The sequence below is a fragment of the Arvicola amphibius genome, chromosome 4 (assembly GCF_903992535.2).
Source record: "Arvicola amphibius chromosome 4, mArvAmp1.2, whole genome shotgun sequence".
In the NCBI taxonomy this organism is placed as follows: Eukaryota; Metazoa; Chordata; class Mammalia; order Rodentia; family Cricetidae; genus Arvicola; species Arvicola amphibius.
The window spans coordinates 36,359,700-36,376,559 of NC_052050.1; the positions used below are offsets into that span (position 1 = coordinate 36,359,700).

The 16,860-nt window shown below is 46.3% G+C and overlaps 2 protein-coding genes across 8 annotated transcripts in view; one reads left to right on the top strand and one right to left on the bottom strand.

Annotated features, from left to right (window-relative positions):
* Myo19 (myosin XIX) overlaps window positions 1–14,042 on the bottom strand; it is a 32,687-nt gene extending 18,645 nt beyond the window's left edge. Inside the window, exons 1-7 of one of the 3 annotated variants that reach the window (XM_038329135.1) lie at window positions 12,787–14,030; window positions 12,010–12,138; window positions 10,609–10,745; window positions 7,533–7,671; window positions 7,058–7,206; window positions 5,157–5,270; window positions 434–566 (exon numbers count right to left, since the gene is read on the bottom strand). In XM_038329135.1, the coding sequence (XP_038185063.1) occupies window positions 434–566; window positions 5,157–5,270; window positions 7,058–7,206; window positions 7,533–7,671; window positions 10,609–10,620 (547 nt within the window). In that variant the 5' untranslated portion in view covers window positions 10,621–10,745; window positions 12,010–12,138; window positions 12,787–14,030. Of the gene's footprint in view, window positions 1–433; window positions 567–5,156; window positions 5,271–7,057; window positions 7,207–7,532; window positions 7,672–10,608; window positions 10,746–12,009; window positions 12,139–12,786 lie in introns of all 3 variants that reach the window. The other 2 variants (XM_038329134.1, XM_038329136.1) reach the window with 2 other exon arrangements.
* On the top strand, window positions 12,979–16,689 carry Pigw (phosphatidylinositol glycan anchor biosynthesis class W). Of its 5 annotated transcripts, none has more exons than XM_038329142.2 (2): window positions 12,979–13,087; window positions 15,098–16,689. In XM_038329142.2, the coding sequence occupies exon 2, from the start codon at window positions 15,110–15,112 to the stop codon at window positions 16,619–16,621; it is 1,512 nt and encodes a 503-aa protein (XP_038185070.1). In that variant the 5' UTR covers window positions 12,979–13,087; window positions 15,098–15,109; the 3' UTR covers window positions 16,622–16,689. The 5 variants fall into 5 exon arrangements, with proteins under 5 accessions (XP_038185070.1, XP_038185067.1, XP_038185069.1 ...); XM_038329139.2 differs by having other exon boundaries at window positions 12,993–13,592; XM_038329141.2 differs by having other exon boundaries at window positions 12,993–13,469.
* The last annotated feature ends 171 nt before the right edge of the window (window positions 16,690–16,860 follow it).

A 16,860-nucleotide genomic window follows, 5' to 3' on the forward strand; every position in this document is an offset into this window, starting at 1 on the left:
TCCGACTGCTTTATATAAGCACCTCTAATATAAGGAAGCTGAGGAAATCTGGAAAGGGGTTGGGACTTAGGTAAAGGACAGTCATTTTCTAGCCCAGAGAGAGCAGAGAGAGATACTTTTTCTTCTTCTTCTTCCTCTCTCTCTCTCTCTCTTTCTCTCTCTCTCCTTCTTTCTTTTTCTTTCCTTTTTTTTTGTGATTTTTTGAGACAAGGTTTCTCTGTGAAACAGTCCTGATTATCTTGGAACTCTGTAGACCAGGCTAGCCTTGAACTCACAGAGATCCAGCTGCCTTTTCCTCCTGAGTACTGGGATTAAAAGTGTGCACCACCAGCGCCTGGCCAGAGAGAGGTCTTAAAGCACTACCTGTTTCCTAGAGGTGGCGAATCCCAGAGGAAATTGAACTGGAATACAGTGCAGAGGACATCAAGCTCACCAAAAGCTTCCATAACAGGGTTGGAGTTCAGGATCCGCTGCTCTATCCTCTCTGCGATCTTGTGATTCTCACAGGAAGTAGGTGAGGCGGCCACCACAGCATAGAACTTCATCAGGCAGCGGGATGTCCATGTCTGTAGCAAAAACAGCCACGTGCAGTGTCCTCACCCTCACTCCCTCCAGCCACGTGGACAGTGGGCTCATCCTCACTCCCTCCAGCCACGTGGACAGTGCGCTCACCCTCACTCCCTCTAGCCACGTGGACAGTGCGCTCACCCTCACTCCCTCCAGCCACGTGGACAGTGCGCTCGCCCTCACTCCCTCCAGCCACGTGGACAGTGCGCTCACCCTCACTCCCTTCCACTACAGAACCAAAGAGGTGCCCACTAGAGTGCTTTCCTTCATCATGTGTTGCTGCCTGCCCAAATTCTTGAAGAACACTGCATTTAGCCGTGGCCTTGGGCAAGGCATTTCCCATCTGTAAAGTGGGGGTGCACACCTCTGTGCCTCTCAGCTCAGAAGATGCACTAAGGAAAGAGGCTGGAGTACAGGAGAAATACCCTCCCCAAACCCCAAGCTCAGGCTACTCCCCATCTCTGAGGCCTAACAGCTGTAATCCTACAGTAGACTTTCTGTATATTTTCTTACAAAGCCCCGGAGATGCAGGGTTTATATCTGTTTTTTATTTATCATATCTAGTTTATATATTTATTTATTGGTTTCTCTGCGTAGCTTTAGAGCCTGTCCAATAAATTACTCTGTAGACCAAGTTGGCCTTGAACTCACAGAAATCTGCTTGCTTCTGCCTCCCAAATTCTGGCATCAAAGATGTGCACCACCATTGTCCAGTTTGTTCTTTCTTTTTCTTCTCCCTCCCTCCCTCCCTCCCTCCCTCCCTCCCTCCCTTCCTCCCTCCCACCCTCCCACCTTTTCATTTTCCAAGACAGGGTTTCTCTGTAGTTTTGGAGCCTATCCTGGAACTAGCTCCTGTAGACCAGGCTGGCCTCGAACTCACAGAGATCCTCCTGCCTCTGCCTCCCAAGTGCTGAGATTAAAGGTGTGCACCACCACTGCCCAGCTCTATTTTTGAGATAGCACCTCACTATGTAGTCCTTGCTAGCCTGGAACTTTCTTTGTAGACCAGGCTGGCCTTGACCTTAGAGAAGTTTACCTGCTTCTCATTTCCCAGTGCCTTAAAGACTTATACTATCCTAGCCTGGCAAATGGTGGTGCACACCTTTAATCCCAGCACTAGGGTGAGTTCAAGGCCAACCTGGTCTACAGAGCAAGTTCCAGGACAGGAAAGTCAAAGCTGTTACACAGAGAAACCTTGTCTTTAAAAAAAAAATTACATGTCCAGCTAGCTACATCTATCTCCACCCCCAGCACAAGGTTTCTCTGTGTAGCCCTGGCTATCAGGGAACTCACTCTGTAGTTCAGGCTGGCCTTGAATTTACAGTGCAGCAGGAGGAAAACCTTGAATTCTGCTCTCCCTGCTCCTACCTCCCAAGGGCTAGGATTATAGGTGTGGACCACAATACATAGTTCATTTATACCTCCTGCGTGTTAGGTGATCACTTTATAGCTCAGCTGTATTCCAAGCCCTTGCCCCACCCCTTCCTAACAAATCCATTAGGTTGGAGGTGCTCACTCATTTCCTTTTTCTGTAGACTCAGAGAATTTATAACATTGCTGCTGCTGCTTCTTCTTCTTCTTTTTCTTCTTTTTGGTTTTTTGAGACAGGGTTTCTCTGTGTAACACTCCTGGCTGTCTTGGAACTCACTTTGTAGACCATGCCGGCCTCGATCTCACTGAGATCCATCTGCCTCTCTCCAAAGTCCTGGGATTAAAGGCGCAGGCTACCACTGCCAGGCTTTTTCTTTTTAATGTCTGGTAGAATTTATAAGTGAAGCTGTCCAGGTCTGGTGCTTTCTTGGCAAGAATATTACCAAATTAAATCTTTTTTTTTTTTAAGATTAGTTTACCTAATTTTATGTGTACACACACATGTATGTGCACCATGTGGGTATAGATGTTAACTACTTTTCAAAAGCAGTTTGCTGGGAATGTGGCTTAGTGGTAGAATATTTGCCTTGCTTATATACGATCTGAGGCTCAATCCCCACACCTCAAAAACAAAAAAGTCCTTGGAATTCACTCATTTTTTCTATTATTCTGTTTTCTATTTTATTATTTTTCACTATTGACTTGGGGTTTGATTAGTTATTTAACTCTGGTGGTGCTAAGAATTGAACTCAGGGCCTTGTGAGTGCCAGGCAAGCAGTCTATCACTCAGTCATACTCTCAGTCCAATATGCAAAGAAGTTGAGTTTCCAGTGCCGGGACTGAACCCAGGCAACTTAGTTTCCCTTTCTGTGTAAGGTGTATTGTGGATGGAAATACGTCACCCAATTAATATGGGGGCAGAAGAAATGGCCCTCCTCCTGACTATACCTGGAAGTAGGCCTCTCCCTCACTAAATAAACAAACAAACAAATTAATAAATTTTATATCCTGTCCACAGAGAAGTAGGTACTTTTTAAAGTTTATTTTGTTTTAATATGTGTATAGGTATTTGGGTTGCAGGCATGTCTAGTGCCCATGGAAGCCAGAAGAGGGTTGAACTATATGAGTGAGTTCAAAGCCATTCCGGTCAACTTATCGAGACCTTCCCTCAAAATTAAAAAATAAAATGAGAACTGGGAATGTAATAGAGTTCATTGGTAGCAAGTCTGTACAGCACATTCAGGGCTCTGGGTTTAATTCCTCATACAGAAAAAATACAAACAAAACAAAAGACCAACAAGATGCTCAACAGGTAAAGGCTCTCACTGCCAAACCTGATGATCAGAGTTCTACCCCTAGGATTCACATGTTGGAAGAGAGAACTGGTTCCCAAGGGTTATCCTCTGACCTCTACATGGTATTGCGTACAGTGCTGCTCCACCCACAACTAACTAATTAAATGTTAAAGAAAAAATAAAGCAAAAAGGCAGGCCTAGTCAATGGCCATAATGGCTACTCGGTGAAACATTATTGAGCTGTTTGCGTTAACCTTTTTTTTTTTTTTTTTTTTTTTTTTTTGAGACAGGATTTCCTGTAGGTTTTAGTCCTGGAACTGACTGTAGACCACACTGGCCTCAAACTCACAGAGATCCTGAGTGCTGGGACTAAGGCACATGTGTTGATCTTAAGCCAGGTTCTACCTCAGTCCCAAGTACTCTTGTGAACAATTCTTTGTCCAGGAGCTGAGTTTTCAGGTACTTTGCTGAGCTATGGCCTCTCTAACTTACTGTCTTCCTTTGTTTAGAGACTAAGGTCAAAATGTATACTGCATTTCTCACTGTGCTCCTTCCCATAGCATCTACGCCTAGTCTGCAGTCTAGAGACCAGGATGTGCTTAATGTTCAGTAACTCTTCGATAGGTGAATGTAGGCAAAGGTGCTTACAGTCCAAAGAACCCCTCAGACAGTTCTGTGAAAAGGGAGAGGCAGCTGGGTGGGTGGTGGAAATCTTTGTTTATGCAATACCTGTCTCACCTGCTGAGGTCTTGCTATCTGTAAGGAACTCTGGCTATACCTGGAGCTTCTCAGACACTGACCTTGCTATCACTGACAACTTCAATAGGGATTTAGCTATTTTAAATATTTATTATTATTTTTTTATTTCATGTGCATGGGTGTAGCATCCATAGAGGTCAGAAAAGGGCTTCGGATCTTCTGGAACCAGTTTCAGATGATCATTAACCATCACATGGTTGCTGGAATTGAACTTGGCCCTTTGACAGTGCAACAAGTGCTCTTTTTTTTTTTTTTTTTTTTTTTTTTTTGGTTTTTCAAGACAGGGTTTCTCTGTAGTTTTGGGGCCTCGAACTCACAGAAATCCGCCTGCCTCTGCCTCTCGAGTGCTGGGATTAAAGGCGTGCGCCACCAACAACAGCTGAACTGTTTCTCCAGCTTCAACTCCAGTAGGCTTTGGTCTCTTCCAATCTTTTTCCCACAGTAGAACCAGCTACTTTTTTTTTTTAAGCCAAAAGCAAGAGGGTTTATTTGGCTGATATGTCCTCATCACAGTCCATAATAAAAAGAAATCAGGGCAAGAACCTGAAAAACCAGCTGCTTTTGGAGGAGCGCTACCATGTGCCAAACATGCCACCAAATGCCTTATGTGTATTGGCTCCTATTTTGTATTATGTTTACTTCATTTATTTATAGATAAGAGTTTTACTATGTAGTGCAGACTGTCTTGTGATCCTCCTACATCGCCTTTGCCTTCTAGATCCTGGGATTACAGATGTGTGTCATCATGTCAAACAACACAGGCTCCTTTATGTTCACAAACAAGTCCCATGCAGGTGCTGGCCCTCTATTACCTTTCATTTCAAAAGTGAAATGACTGATGCCTGTAATGTTAGTAGTCTTTCAGGGATAATCTACCTGATGTACCTCATGCTGGGTTCCCCAACATCTGACTGCTGTTTCTAGGGACCCCCAAAAGCACCTCCAATGAGAAAATAAAGATGCAAGGAGAGGAGTGTCTCCCCGGGGTGGCAGCAGAGCCAGCAGTGGAGGCTGCTTCTGACGTCTGGTGTGGTACTTGTTGACCTGGTTCTGGCAGCCTTCCTGTGAATGACTAGGCAGCCACTGATGACACAGACAATGGTCCTCACCTTTGCGCTCGCCTGGCCAGGTATAAGGGACAGGATAAGAAACTGGCACTTCTACCTTTCCAGCTCCACTCTCTCCGCTGACCACGATGGACTGGTTGATTGGCTCGATCAGGCTCTTGACATTCCTGTAGGTCTGCTCACCCACTGTGAAGATGTGGGGTTTCAATTTCTGAAATACCAAAGAGTGGATGGCCATGTGTGTCATGTTTTCAAGACTGGATGATCCAATGACAAATACTGGGAAGCTACCAGAAGCTGTGCTAGCATGTTTCCTCCAAAAAACCCAAAACTCCTGTGGTTGATTCATCCACCAAGGTTAGGTTCTCTCAGCACTCTATGACCTTAATACTTCATGCTCTCATCTGATTTTATTTCTTTTTTTTTTCTTGTTTTTTTGTTTTTTCGAGACAGGGTTTCCCTGTAGTTTCTAGAGCCTGTCCTGGAACTAGCTCTTGTAGACCAGGCTGGCCTCGAACTCAGAGATCGGCCTGCCTCTGCCTCCCGAGTGCTGGGATTAAAGGCGTGCGCCACCACCGCCTGGCCTGATTTCATTTCTTTAAGTTAAAAAAATTATCTTATGTGCATGGGTGTTTTGCTTGCATGCATGTCTGTACCATGTGTGTAGTGCCCTTGGAGGCCAGAATAGGGGCATCAGATTCCCTGGGACTGGAGTTAAAGATGGCTCTGGGCCAACATGTTGGTGTTAGGAATTGTTTCCTGGGTTTCTGGAAGAACAGAAAGTGCCCTGCCCCCAACAGGCTTTCCCGTATCCCAGGCTGCTTTAGAACTTGCTATGGATAGCTGAGGATAATGACTCTACCTCCCAAGTTCCACTACACCTGGTTTATGCAGTTCTAGTGCTGGAACTCATATCTATGTATATTACGTGAGCAATTGACCAACTGAGCTGCTTCTACATTTTTCTTTAATAGTCTGATTCTGCTGCTTATTTTATGTACTTTATAATTTGGAGGAAAATTTCTTCTTAAGTTACTGCTTGTATTAGTTAAGGTTTCTATTGCTGTGACAAAACACCATGACAAAAAATAACTTGGGGAGGAAAGGGCTTACTTGCTTACTTCTACATCACAGTTCATCACAGAGGGCAGTCAGAATAGGAACTTAAGGAGGGCAAGAACCCCAAGGCAGAAGCTGATGCAGAGGTCCTTGAGGAGTGCTACTTACTAGCTTGCTCACACTGCTTTCTTATAGCAACCTGGATCACCCGCCAAGGTTTAGTCCCGCCCACATCAATCACTAGTTGAGAAAATACCCTACAATGACCTACAGGTTTGCCCACAATGCAATCTTGATTTTTATTTTATTTTATTTATTTATATTTAATGTATGACTGTTCTGCATGTACACCTGCATGCTAGAGGAGGGCATCAGATCCTATTATAGATGGTTGTGAGCCACCATGTCATGCTGGGAATTGAACTCAGGATCTCTGGAAGAACAGACAGCACTCTTAACCTCTGAGCCATCTCCCCAACCCATGGAGGGATTTTCTTTTTCTTTTTGTTTCATTTTTGGTTTTTTGAAACAGGGTTTCTTTGTATAACAGTTCTGGCTGTCCTGGATCTCACTTTGTAGACCAGGCTGGCCTTGAATTCACTGAGCTCCACCTGCCTCTGCCTCCCAAGTACTGGGACTAAAAGTGTGTGCCACCACTGACCGGTTGAAGGCATTTTCTTAATGGAGTTTCCTACCTGTAAATCTTTCTCATAATAATAATAACAACAATAATAATACCTTTCTTTTATGTTTCTATTTTAGGTTTCAATCTCAGTTTAGTATTTATCATCCACATTGTACCTTAGTTCTGTGTTCAGTTTCTGAGAGTTCCTGCTGGGCAGGGACACGGCAGCAGTAGGCTCTGAGTGATTCCTGGGGCATAGATGAAGACTGACAGTGAAGCTGCAGGGAGGCTTGGGCAGGAGGCAGGAGTCTTACCTGAGGCTGAGATGCAGCATGGTACTCTAGCATCAGCTCTGGTGTGTAGAGTTCAGGGATGGGCTTGAAGGGGTTCAGAGCTACCAGGGTGCAGCCAGCATTGGTATAGAATATGTCTTCTGTGTACCGGGCTTGCAGGCACCTCAGGACTGAGGAAAAGATGCTGTAAGCAAAGTCTGGCTCAAATGCAGACAGAACGCCAGACACACATCTGCGAAGCAGCCCTCCCTCTGTAATTAGCTAAGTGTCATTAGAACCCTGTAGCTCCCTGATGAATAGATATAAGATCTAATTAAGACGAGTCCCAAACCTAGAGCAAAGCCTACCCTGGGGAGCCCAGGTGCAGTGCCAGGTTCCCTGGGGCAGGGGCCAGGTCAGGAGTATCAGTGCTTGGTGTGAGCTGGGAAACATTGCTACAGACCCTTGCTACATCCCTATTCTTTGGAGCAGCAGTCTGGAGGAGGGAGGCCCATACCTGCTTCCAGTGTCACAGGATTCACCTTGGTGAGGTCATCCAGCTGATGGAGTGGGGCCTCCCCACCCAGGAACTCCTGGAGATCTCCCTTGAGGGATGCCCTACCTTGGGCATCAGAGCCTGAACTGTGACCATTCACCTGGGAACAACACAAGAGCCATGAGACCTGGGTCTCAGACCAGTTGACAGCTAATAAGGGCAAAGCCTACACAGGAGAAAGAACAGGTTTCTACAAGATCCAGGTGGCTCATGTTTCAGCTCTGCTACTTATTAGCGTGAAAGCCTCGGTCATTCACCTCTATAAGCTATGGTTTTTTGTTTTGTTTTGTTTTGTTTGGGGGGGTGATAAACTCAACTCCAAGGATAAGGGGAAAAAGAAACACACAGAGCACTTAATCAAGGCCTTGACAGTACGTATTAATAATCAATGTTGTGAGCTCTAGCTAAGGCAACTTTTAGGCTACAGGCTACCAGTCTCACAGAGCTGCTGTCTGTACAGCACAGGACGGAGAGGGAAGAGAAAACAGGCGCCTGGTTGGAACCAGCTTAGGAGGCTGCAGTCTTGGTATGGCTGTGTTTCTAATGAGATTGGTGACCCCTCAATGCTTACACCCCTCACGAACAAGCCAAGGTAGCAGCATAGTAATGAGTTTCTCTTAAAGACTGTGAGTCTCAGGCTCATCATAATGTACAGAGAAGGCTCTTGTTCTTGAGGGCAATTTCTACAGCCTACAGCTGAATCTATGGAAGGGCAATTACTGAGGGAAAAAAGAAAGGAAAGGAAAGGACTACTTACAAAACCAGCTGCAATTTAGGAACAGTTTTGATTCAACCAGGAGTTAAGTATAGTACCAAGAGCTTGGATTAGAAAGCTAGATTATGCTGGGTGGTGGTGGTGCACGACTTTAATCCCAACACTCAGGCAGAGGCGGGTGAATCTCTATGAGTTCAAAGCTAGCCTGGTTTACAGAGTTAGTTCCAGGACAACCAGGGCTACACAGAGAAACCCTGTCTTGAAAAGCAAACAAAACAACAACAAAGAAAGCTAGATTGTACTGAGCCTGGTAGAAGGACTCTTTCCTGATGCAGGAGGATTGTTAGGTGCAAGGCCAGCCTCACCAATTTAAGATTCTGGTCTCAAAATAAAACGTAAAAGGCAGGAGATATAGTTTAGTGGATGTTTGCCTAGCACAGGTGAGACCCCAGCTCAATTCCCAGTGTTACAGATGAATAGAGTGGAAATGGAATCTTGGCTACCCAGGTTTGGATCCTGACTCCACCATTATTCTTATACAATCTTATTTAAATTTTTTTAATCTCCTTTTATCTCAATTTTCCTAACACTAAAATGGGAATGGTGATTGTGCCTACCTCTTAGGTACTCATTCATATATATATGTATTAAAGGGTTTAGGAAGGCATGTAAAATATCCTCCCAAAAAAGTAGTTATTGCTGGGTATGGTGGTACACATCTGTAATCCCAGCACTCAGGAGGAGAAGTGGGGAACTTCCATGAATTCAAGCTTGGCCTGTGTTACTCGGAAAGGAAAAAAAAACACAAAAAAAGATCTAGGGTGTGATAATGTGTGCCTTTAATCCCAGCACTCAGGAGGCAGAGGCAAGTGAGTCTGAGTTTGGGGCCAGCCTGGTCTACAGAGCTAGTTTTAGGACAGCCAGAGCTACACAGAGAAACCCTGTCTTGAAAAACCAAAAAAGAGAAAAGAATACAAAAAGAATTAGAGCAAAAAAGTCTACACATTTTTTTTAAATGGTGTGTTCAGATAATAGTACTAGATAACCTCAATATCACTTTTGATTGCCTTTCTTTATTTTTCCAAATTCCTGATAATGAATGTGACCTTGAGTCAGCCATTTAACTTGAGTCTGATCTCCAGCATGGGTACAGAACAGCACTGTATAGTACACACTAGTATATTTTTTTCACTGCACTGTGAAGATGAAACAAAATATTCAAGTGTAGTGCCTACTATATAACAAAGACTGAAAGGAAGGAAATACAACAACTCAGAGCAGACAGTCCTCTGCCTGCTTTTCTGTAGCCTTCAAGTCCATTTCCTAGAAAACAGCAGGATGGTCTAGTTGCATCTGTCATGGCTTTCTTCAGACTGATAAGTCCTACCTTGGTTATCCTGGCTAGAGCACAAGCTCCCTGAGCCCTTAGAGTGGGACAGAATTTAGGAAAACCAAATTCCAGCAAATTTTTGCTCTCTGCAGCACTCGGGAGGCAGAGGCAGGCGGATCTCTGTGAGTTCGAGGCCAGCCTGGTCTACAAGAGCTAGCTCCAGGACAGGCTCTAAAAAAGCTGCAGAGAAACCCTGTCTCGAAAAACCAAAAAAAAAAAGAAAAAAGAAAAAAAAAAAAAAAAAAAAAAAAGGATGCTATGTGCATGAGGAAGAATTCCACAGTGAAGGGTGGCCAAGGATACTAGCCTTTTCGGAGGTAGAATGCTGGACTCCCATGTAGGCCACCTTCCCTTGCGTTTCTGCACAGGCAGACATCTTTGTCGGGACTGCTTCTGTTCCTTCTCCACTTGGCTCTTTTGTTTGTTTTGTTTTGTTTTGAGACAGGGTTTCTCTCTGGCTACAGCCCCAACGGTCCTAGAACTCCAGACGCAGACTAGGCTGGCCTTGAACTCGCATTGATTTGCCCTCCCAACTGCTAGGACTAAAGGTGTGTGCCACCACGCCCAGCTAACTTGGCTAATTGTTTATTATTCTTAAAGGCTTAGCTTCAGTGAACATTCCTGGAAGCCCCAAATTTCCACTGGGATTCAATAAAACACCCTGGCAGGGACTTCTGCCAGGATATGCCCCACTTAAGGTCATCAAAGTGACCTGAATTCCTTTACCTAGCCTACCTTATGCACTCCAAGGAAAGAACCCAAAGCCACAAAAAGAGAGACATTCAAGTCAGGTATATCAGGAAGAGTGCTGGAACGACTATCTGAAGAAGGGGTCTTTCCTATCCTTCCAGCTATGAACACTGCAATCTTTCATGCAGACAGGCACACAGGAAAGTGTCTCTGCTGCTTGCTGACATCAGTTGAGGGTTTACCTGCCGGAGCATCGTGCTTTAGCGTGGGCAGCCAGAGTTGTGTCAGACACAAGCAGTACTGTCTATCAACCTGGTCATGAGGTCATCACTCCAGCAGACTCAGATGTGTCGGAATCTCAGCCAAGTCATCTTGGAACCTGTAGCATGAGACGGAAGACAAGGGCCACACAGGTGATGGCTTCTCTGGGGTGACTCACTCCTACTCCTCCCACCAAGCAGGAGGCGCCCAAATGAGAAGCAGGCAGGCCTGGGCAGAGAGTGAGAGTCTGTGCTTTCCCTTGCTAATCAAGAAGTTAGGAAACTTTGATGAGAGCCTCCAGAGATGACCTGGGATGCCTTCTGGCGTTTCCCTTACAGAAAAAGGCCAAGGACAGTTTTAAGGTAAGTAAGTGATGGGCTGGGGTTGCAAAATCTTCTGGTTCAGTACATCGCGGAGAATGAAGACACTGGGGAGAAATAACCTTGGCTCTATCATCACCAGTAGACAGAAATACCCTGTGTAAACGTAGTCATCGGCTGATGGAGAATGGGCCTGGAGTCAACTCTAATGCTCCTGGGAAGCTGTTGTGTGAGAGGGGAATCACAGTTCAGTCACTGGATGAGTATGTGACCCCAGGGCAACCCTATCACCCCAAACCCTCACCTTGAAAATAGGGATAGTTAATCTACCTTACTTCAAAAGTTTGTGAAGGTCAATGAGGTCAAGGTTTGAAAGCACAGTACAAATCTGATTATCACTGAGTATGAATATTAGCATTACCTATAGAGTTGATAACCCATTTGGAAGGTCCACTGCCCAAAAGGTGTGATTGAGATTGGGAACACTCAGGAGGCTGAGGCAGGAGGATCTCAGTTTGAGGCCTGTCTGGGCTACACTGTAAGTTAGACCTTGTCTCAAACAATCGGGGTGAGAGCAGGAGAGAAGAACCCACCAGAAAGGAGGAGCGGCCTGAGGGCAGGATCTGAAAAATGGTGAGCCTCACTCAGATTTGGTCTTTCCCAGGCCTCAATCCCTGCCTAGCAAAGAGGGCTGAGGATGAGGGTCCTCAAATATGGGTTGATGGATTAACCCTGCTACAGACGTTTTGAGGCTCTGACCACACCTAGTCTTTAAAGAATCAGGACCAGGGACTTCCATGGAAACAGGGAGAGAGAAAATTCAAACTGGGCTAGACACCGCCACTCTATACACTGTACCCCACCACCCGAGGGTCTCTGGCGACTCAGCTGGAAGCTTACTTTGTGAAGGCCAACCAGGAGACCACAAGGCGTTGTTAGAATCCAAAGCTCACAACCCTCCTAGAACACGGCGGGAGCTCACTAACTCTCGTTTTCACACAGTTGCCAATGGTATACTACCATACCACACAGTGTAAAATTATGGCCCGTGTGGTTAAGTACCTGTGAGAGAGCTTAGGAAAGGCTGCTTATTACCGTGCGGAGTCAGCTCCCGGCTGAAGCCAAGTCAGATCAGAGCAGTTTCCTCCAGTTCTCTGGGCTCTCTCTTCTCGCGGTTACCACCAAGAATTTCTGGGAAGGGCGTGACCACAGTAGACAGAAGGGAGTAATGAACAGGTAAAAGACCAAGTCCAAGTCCAAGCAAGTGGCAACCCGATCACAACTCCCTCCTCCTCCGCCCCTGCTTCAGTTAAGTTTCTCTTCTGGCAGGAAGGACAGTCGGAAGACTATGAGGGAAATAGATGGGTTAGGGTCTTGGGGGTCCATCCCTCTTTGCTCCAGATTCCTGGCGGGAACCAGCATTTATAGCATTGGCAACGCGCCAGCGGTGCCAAGGGCTGGGATGCCACTCGAAGCACCTGGCACTGAGAGAATACGTTCTTCCTGGAAGGTGGAGGTGACCCTAGTCAAGGGCGCACTTTCCTTACGCCTCTCACTCCGTCCCTGGGTAGGACAAGGAAAGGGACAGAAGTCCAGTCCCTATTAGCCAGAAGCAACCTCTTGTGGCCCCCTGCTGGCAGGCTGGAAAGTGACCGTGAAGGTCCTTGTCCAGGGCAAAAGCTGTGCTACCTCCTCCTGAGGCCACAAGAGGGTAGAAAGAGAAATACTGAATTAGAAGGTGAGGTGCCTCCTTCACACTTTAGTTCTGAGAGGCACCCTGGCCTCCCTAACCCCTCGGGCTGGGAAGGGCTTCGGATCTAGGCGGGGAGTGGCACTCACCGGTCCCACGGTCTGGGCGCCCAGCGTGTAGTCCCAACCGGGAAGGTGGGCAGGGTGAGGCGTGGGAAGAGCCCGGGGAGGGAAGAAAGCAGAAAGAGCGGGAGCGCCTAGGAAAGAAAGCCCGCAACTCCGGCCCGCCCGCGGCCCGCAGCAGCCCCGGCTGGCTAAGTGGCCCGGAGCTCGGCGGCTCCTCCCCAGGGGCGGGGCGTGCACACGCGGCGCCCGGCGCACGTGGTCCGTCCCGGGCCGCAGGCTCTGGGCGGCGGGCTACGGGTGAGGCGAGGTCTTTTCAGACCCTGGGGTAAGGTGTGGCGTTTCTGTGGCCTCCCGAGTTCGGTGTGGGTGAGCGTGGCTTCCGGGGACCCGGGAGCCGGTCTAGTGCAGGTCGCCGTGGCCGAGTCTGACGCGGCCTTCTCGGACCGCCGTACGGCTGGGTCTCGAGAGGATCGGAACGAATCCAGCCCAACACACCGAAGGGCGTGGGGAGCCGGCGGGTCGGGGACCGTCGCCATCCCGGGTGGGGGGCGCGCGGAATCTGCGAGCCCGGAAGAACAGGCTGCGCCACGCCGAGCCGGAAGCGTTGCCCGCGAGGCGGAAGCGGAGGGAGCGGGCTGGTGTGGTGAGAGCCTGTTCTGTCAAGCGCCGAAGACCCTCGGTCCCGGACGGGGCGTGGCTGTGACGAGGTCTGTCAGGAAAAGGCCAAAAGAACAGGGCCACTTACGGTGAGATGCCGATGCCGGGCCCAGGTAGACCCGAGTGCACCACCTCAGGGGCAGTGCACACAGTGCTTCATGTCTGACCGACGGGTGTGTGTCCTCAGTGTGCAACTTTTCAGACGGTAGTATGTGACAGAGGAGAGTTTAGGCTGCGGAAAAAGAAACCACGAGCCCTGGCTGGTACAATGCATCCCATCCATTCTGTCCACCTGCTCCTTAATCTGAAAATATGGCCGTGTGTATACGAGGAAAAGAAGAACCTGCCTCTCATGCGTTCACCTCTAGGTGCCAGGACCCTGACTCTAAAATATACTGAACAGTTTCTCTCTCTTCCTTCCTGAAGTTTAAAGTCCATAGCAATGCATATGCAGCTTTCTTGAAGGTTTTCATAACATATCAGTATATATCACGATGTGCATATAACTATAGCTAAAATATTACTTTATATGTAAACATATATGTATGTATGTGTATATATAGAGAGACAGAGAGAGAGAGAGAATATTATGCTTCTCAATTGATTGGTTACTGGAGAAATGGCTCAGAAATTCAGAGTCCTGAGTTCAATTCCCAGCAACCACATAGTCACTCTGTGAGATCTGGTGCCCTCTTCTGGCCTTCAGGGATACATGCAGGCAGAACACTGTAAACATAATCTTTTTTTAAAAAATAAAGAAAAGAAATTTCTGACTGATGCCATTTGTAATTCATATCCCAGATTTACTTTCTTTCTTTTTTTCTGAGACAGGGTTTTTCTGTAGCTTTAGAGCCTGTCCTGGAACTAGCGCTGTAGACCAGGCTGGCCTCAGAACTCACAGAGATCCGTCTGCCTCTGCCACCCTAGTGCTGGGATTAAAGGCGTGTAACACTGCCACCCGGCCAGATTTACTTTCTTAAGGAACAGGTCTGGCTGGGCGTGGTAGCACACACCTTTAAGCTTTTGTGAGGGGGTGGGGCAGAGGCAGGTGGACCTCTTGAGTTCTAAGCTACACAGTGAGACCTTCCTTGTCTTAGAAAAAGACAAGGTTTCAGGTAGCCAAGTTGGCTGGGAACTCAGGATGTTAGCAAGGACCATCTTGTGTCTGTAAGTGCTGCTTCACCACACCCAGCTTCCAAATGGACTTTCATTTTGAGTTTGCCTTATAGTGAAGATACAACTTTGTACAAGAAATTTCATACTCTTCTTTCTTTTTTGTTTTATTTTTCGAGACTGGGTTTATCTGTAGCTTTGGAGCCTATCCTGGAACTAGCTCTTGTAGACCAGGCTGGCCCCAAATTCACAGAGATCTGCCTGCCTCTGCCTCCTGAGTGCTAGGACTAAAGGAGAGCCATCACCACCTGGTGGGCGTAAACTTCTGTTCTGCCCACATGTATGTCTGTGTGAGGGTGTCAGATCTCCTGGAAATAGAGTTACATACAGTTGTGAGCTGTCATGTGTGTGCTGGGAATTGAACCCGGAACCTCTGGAAGAGCAGCCAATTAACTGTTGAGCCATCTCTCCAGCCCCTAAACTTCTGTTCTGAAACCAAGAAATATTTACTGACTTTACAGCAATATTGTTTTCTCAAATCCATTCTTTTGTATCATTTTCACAGGAAGAAAAAAAAATGTCTCAAAAGCAGATGAAGGAAGCTTTTGTCAGTAACCTCAACGGAACCAGCGTGCTGGAAGTGACCCAGGGCTTGTGCTTCCCTGCATTCTGTGTCCTGTGTCGAGGCCTTTTGATCATTTTCTCACAGCATGTGTGTTCTTTCTCACACAGCTGGAGCACACGCTTCTTCATGGACTTTGTTGTCCTTGTAGTCCCCTTGGTGATCACTTTGACTCTGTTGTCTCCGTTTATCCTACTTGAGAATCTCACTGCAATTGCCTGTGGAGCATGGCTGTTGTATCAGATATACCAGAAGAGGACTTGCCATGCCAAAGTGCCTGTTCAGAAAGTCTTTGCAAACTTCTTGCAAATCAGCCTAGAATCAGAGCACAGTCCAGCCATCACTTATTACCGGGTCATTAACAGCGTGTTTACTGCTATTGCCATTTTGGCTGTGGATTTCCCACTGTTCCCTAGAAGATTTGCCAAAACTGAGCTTTATGGGACAGGGGCAATGGATTACGGAGTAGGTGGCTTTATTTTTGGGGCTGCAATGGTTTGTCCAGAGGTTAGAGGGAAACATGTAGAAGGGTCCAAATTTAATTATCTTAGAAAATCACTGTATTCTGTCTGGCCGTTAGTTGTCTTAGGAATGGGACGGTTAGTCATTATAAAATCCATAGGCTATCAGGAACATTTAACTGAGTATGGTGTTCACTGGAATTTTTTCTTTACCATCGTAGTTGTGAAATTAGTAACATCACTTCTTTTGATTATTTTTCCTTTAAATAAGTCCTGGATTGTGGCTGTCAGCATTACTGTGTTATACCAGCTAGCTCTTGACTTTACTCCACTCAAGAGGATAATTTTGTATGGCACTGATGGTAGTGGCACGAGAGCTGGTTTACTAAATGCCAACCGGGAAGGCATAATTTCCACTTTGGGGTATGTGACAATATACATGGCTGGTGTGCAAACAGGGTTGTATGTGTTTAGGAATAGAACACACATCAGAGACTGGATAAAAGTGACTTGTTGTATTCTCTTAGTGGCTGTTAGCTTTTTCATTTCTCTTTATATAGTTCAAGTGAATGTCGAAGCCGTATCTCGAAGAATGGCCAATTTAGCCTTTTGTGTGTGGGTGGTTGCTTCTAGCCTGATGCTTCTTAGCTGTCTGTTACTGAGTGATATAATTTTGAGTTTTGCCAAATTTCTAATTAAAGGGGCTCTAGTACCATGTTCTTGGAAAATTATACAGTTGCCTGCTACAAATAAAAAACATTCCAAATCTCTAATCCTAGAAGCTGGGAAAAAAGAGCCCAGTCTTTGTTTAATCACAGCTCTGAACAGAAACCAGCTGTTTTTTTTCTTACTGTCAAATGTAACAACTGGTCTCATTAACCTGACAGTGGATACATTGCACAGTGGTGCCTCCCAGACCTTAGTTGTGCTTGGTATTTATATGTTTGCCAACTGCTTAGTTATCTATCTACTTGATTTACAAGGTAAAACCACAAAGTTTTGGTGATGAATTTGTAGGCTATATATATTTGAACAGCATTATTTTAGTGAATAAATGAAGGAAATGTGCTCTCAGCAATCCAGTTTTTTTCTTTCTTTCTTTCTTTTTTTTTTTTTAAAGCAGATCCCATCTCTTTAAAAATTGCCCATGGGGAAGACCACACACATCACTGGGCACTGGGGGATAGGACACTAGCTGGAAGCATGGCCTGGCCTGCAAGGGTATTGGGGGGCGTGGATCTGGCC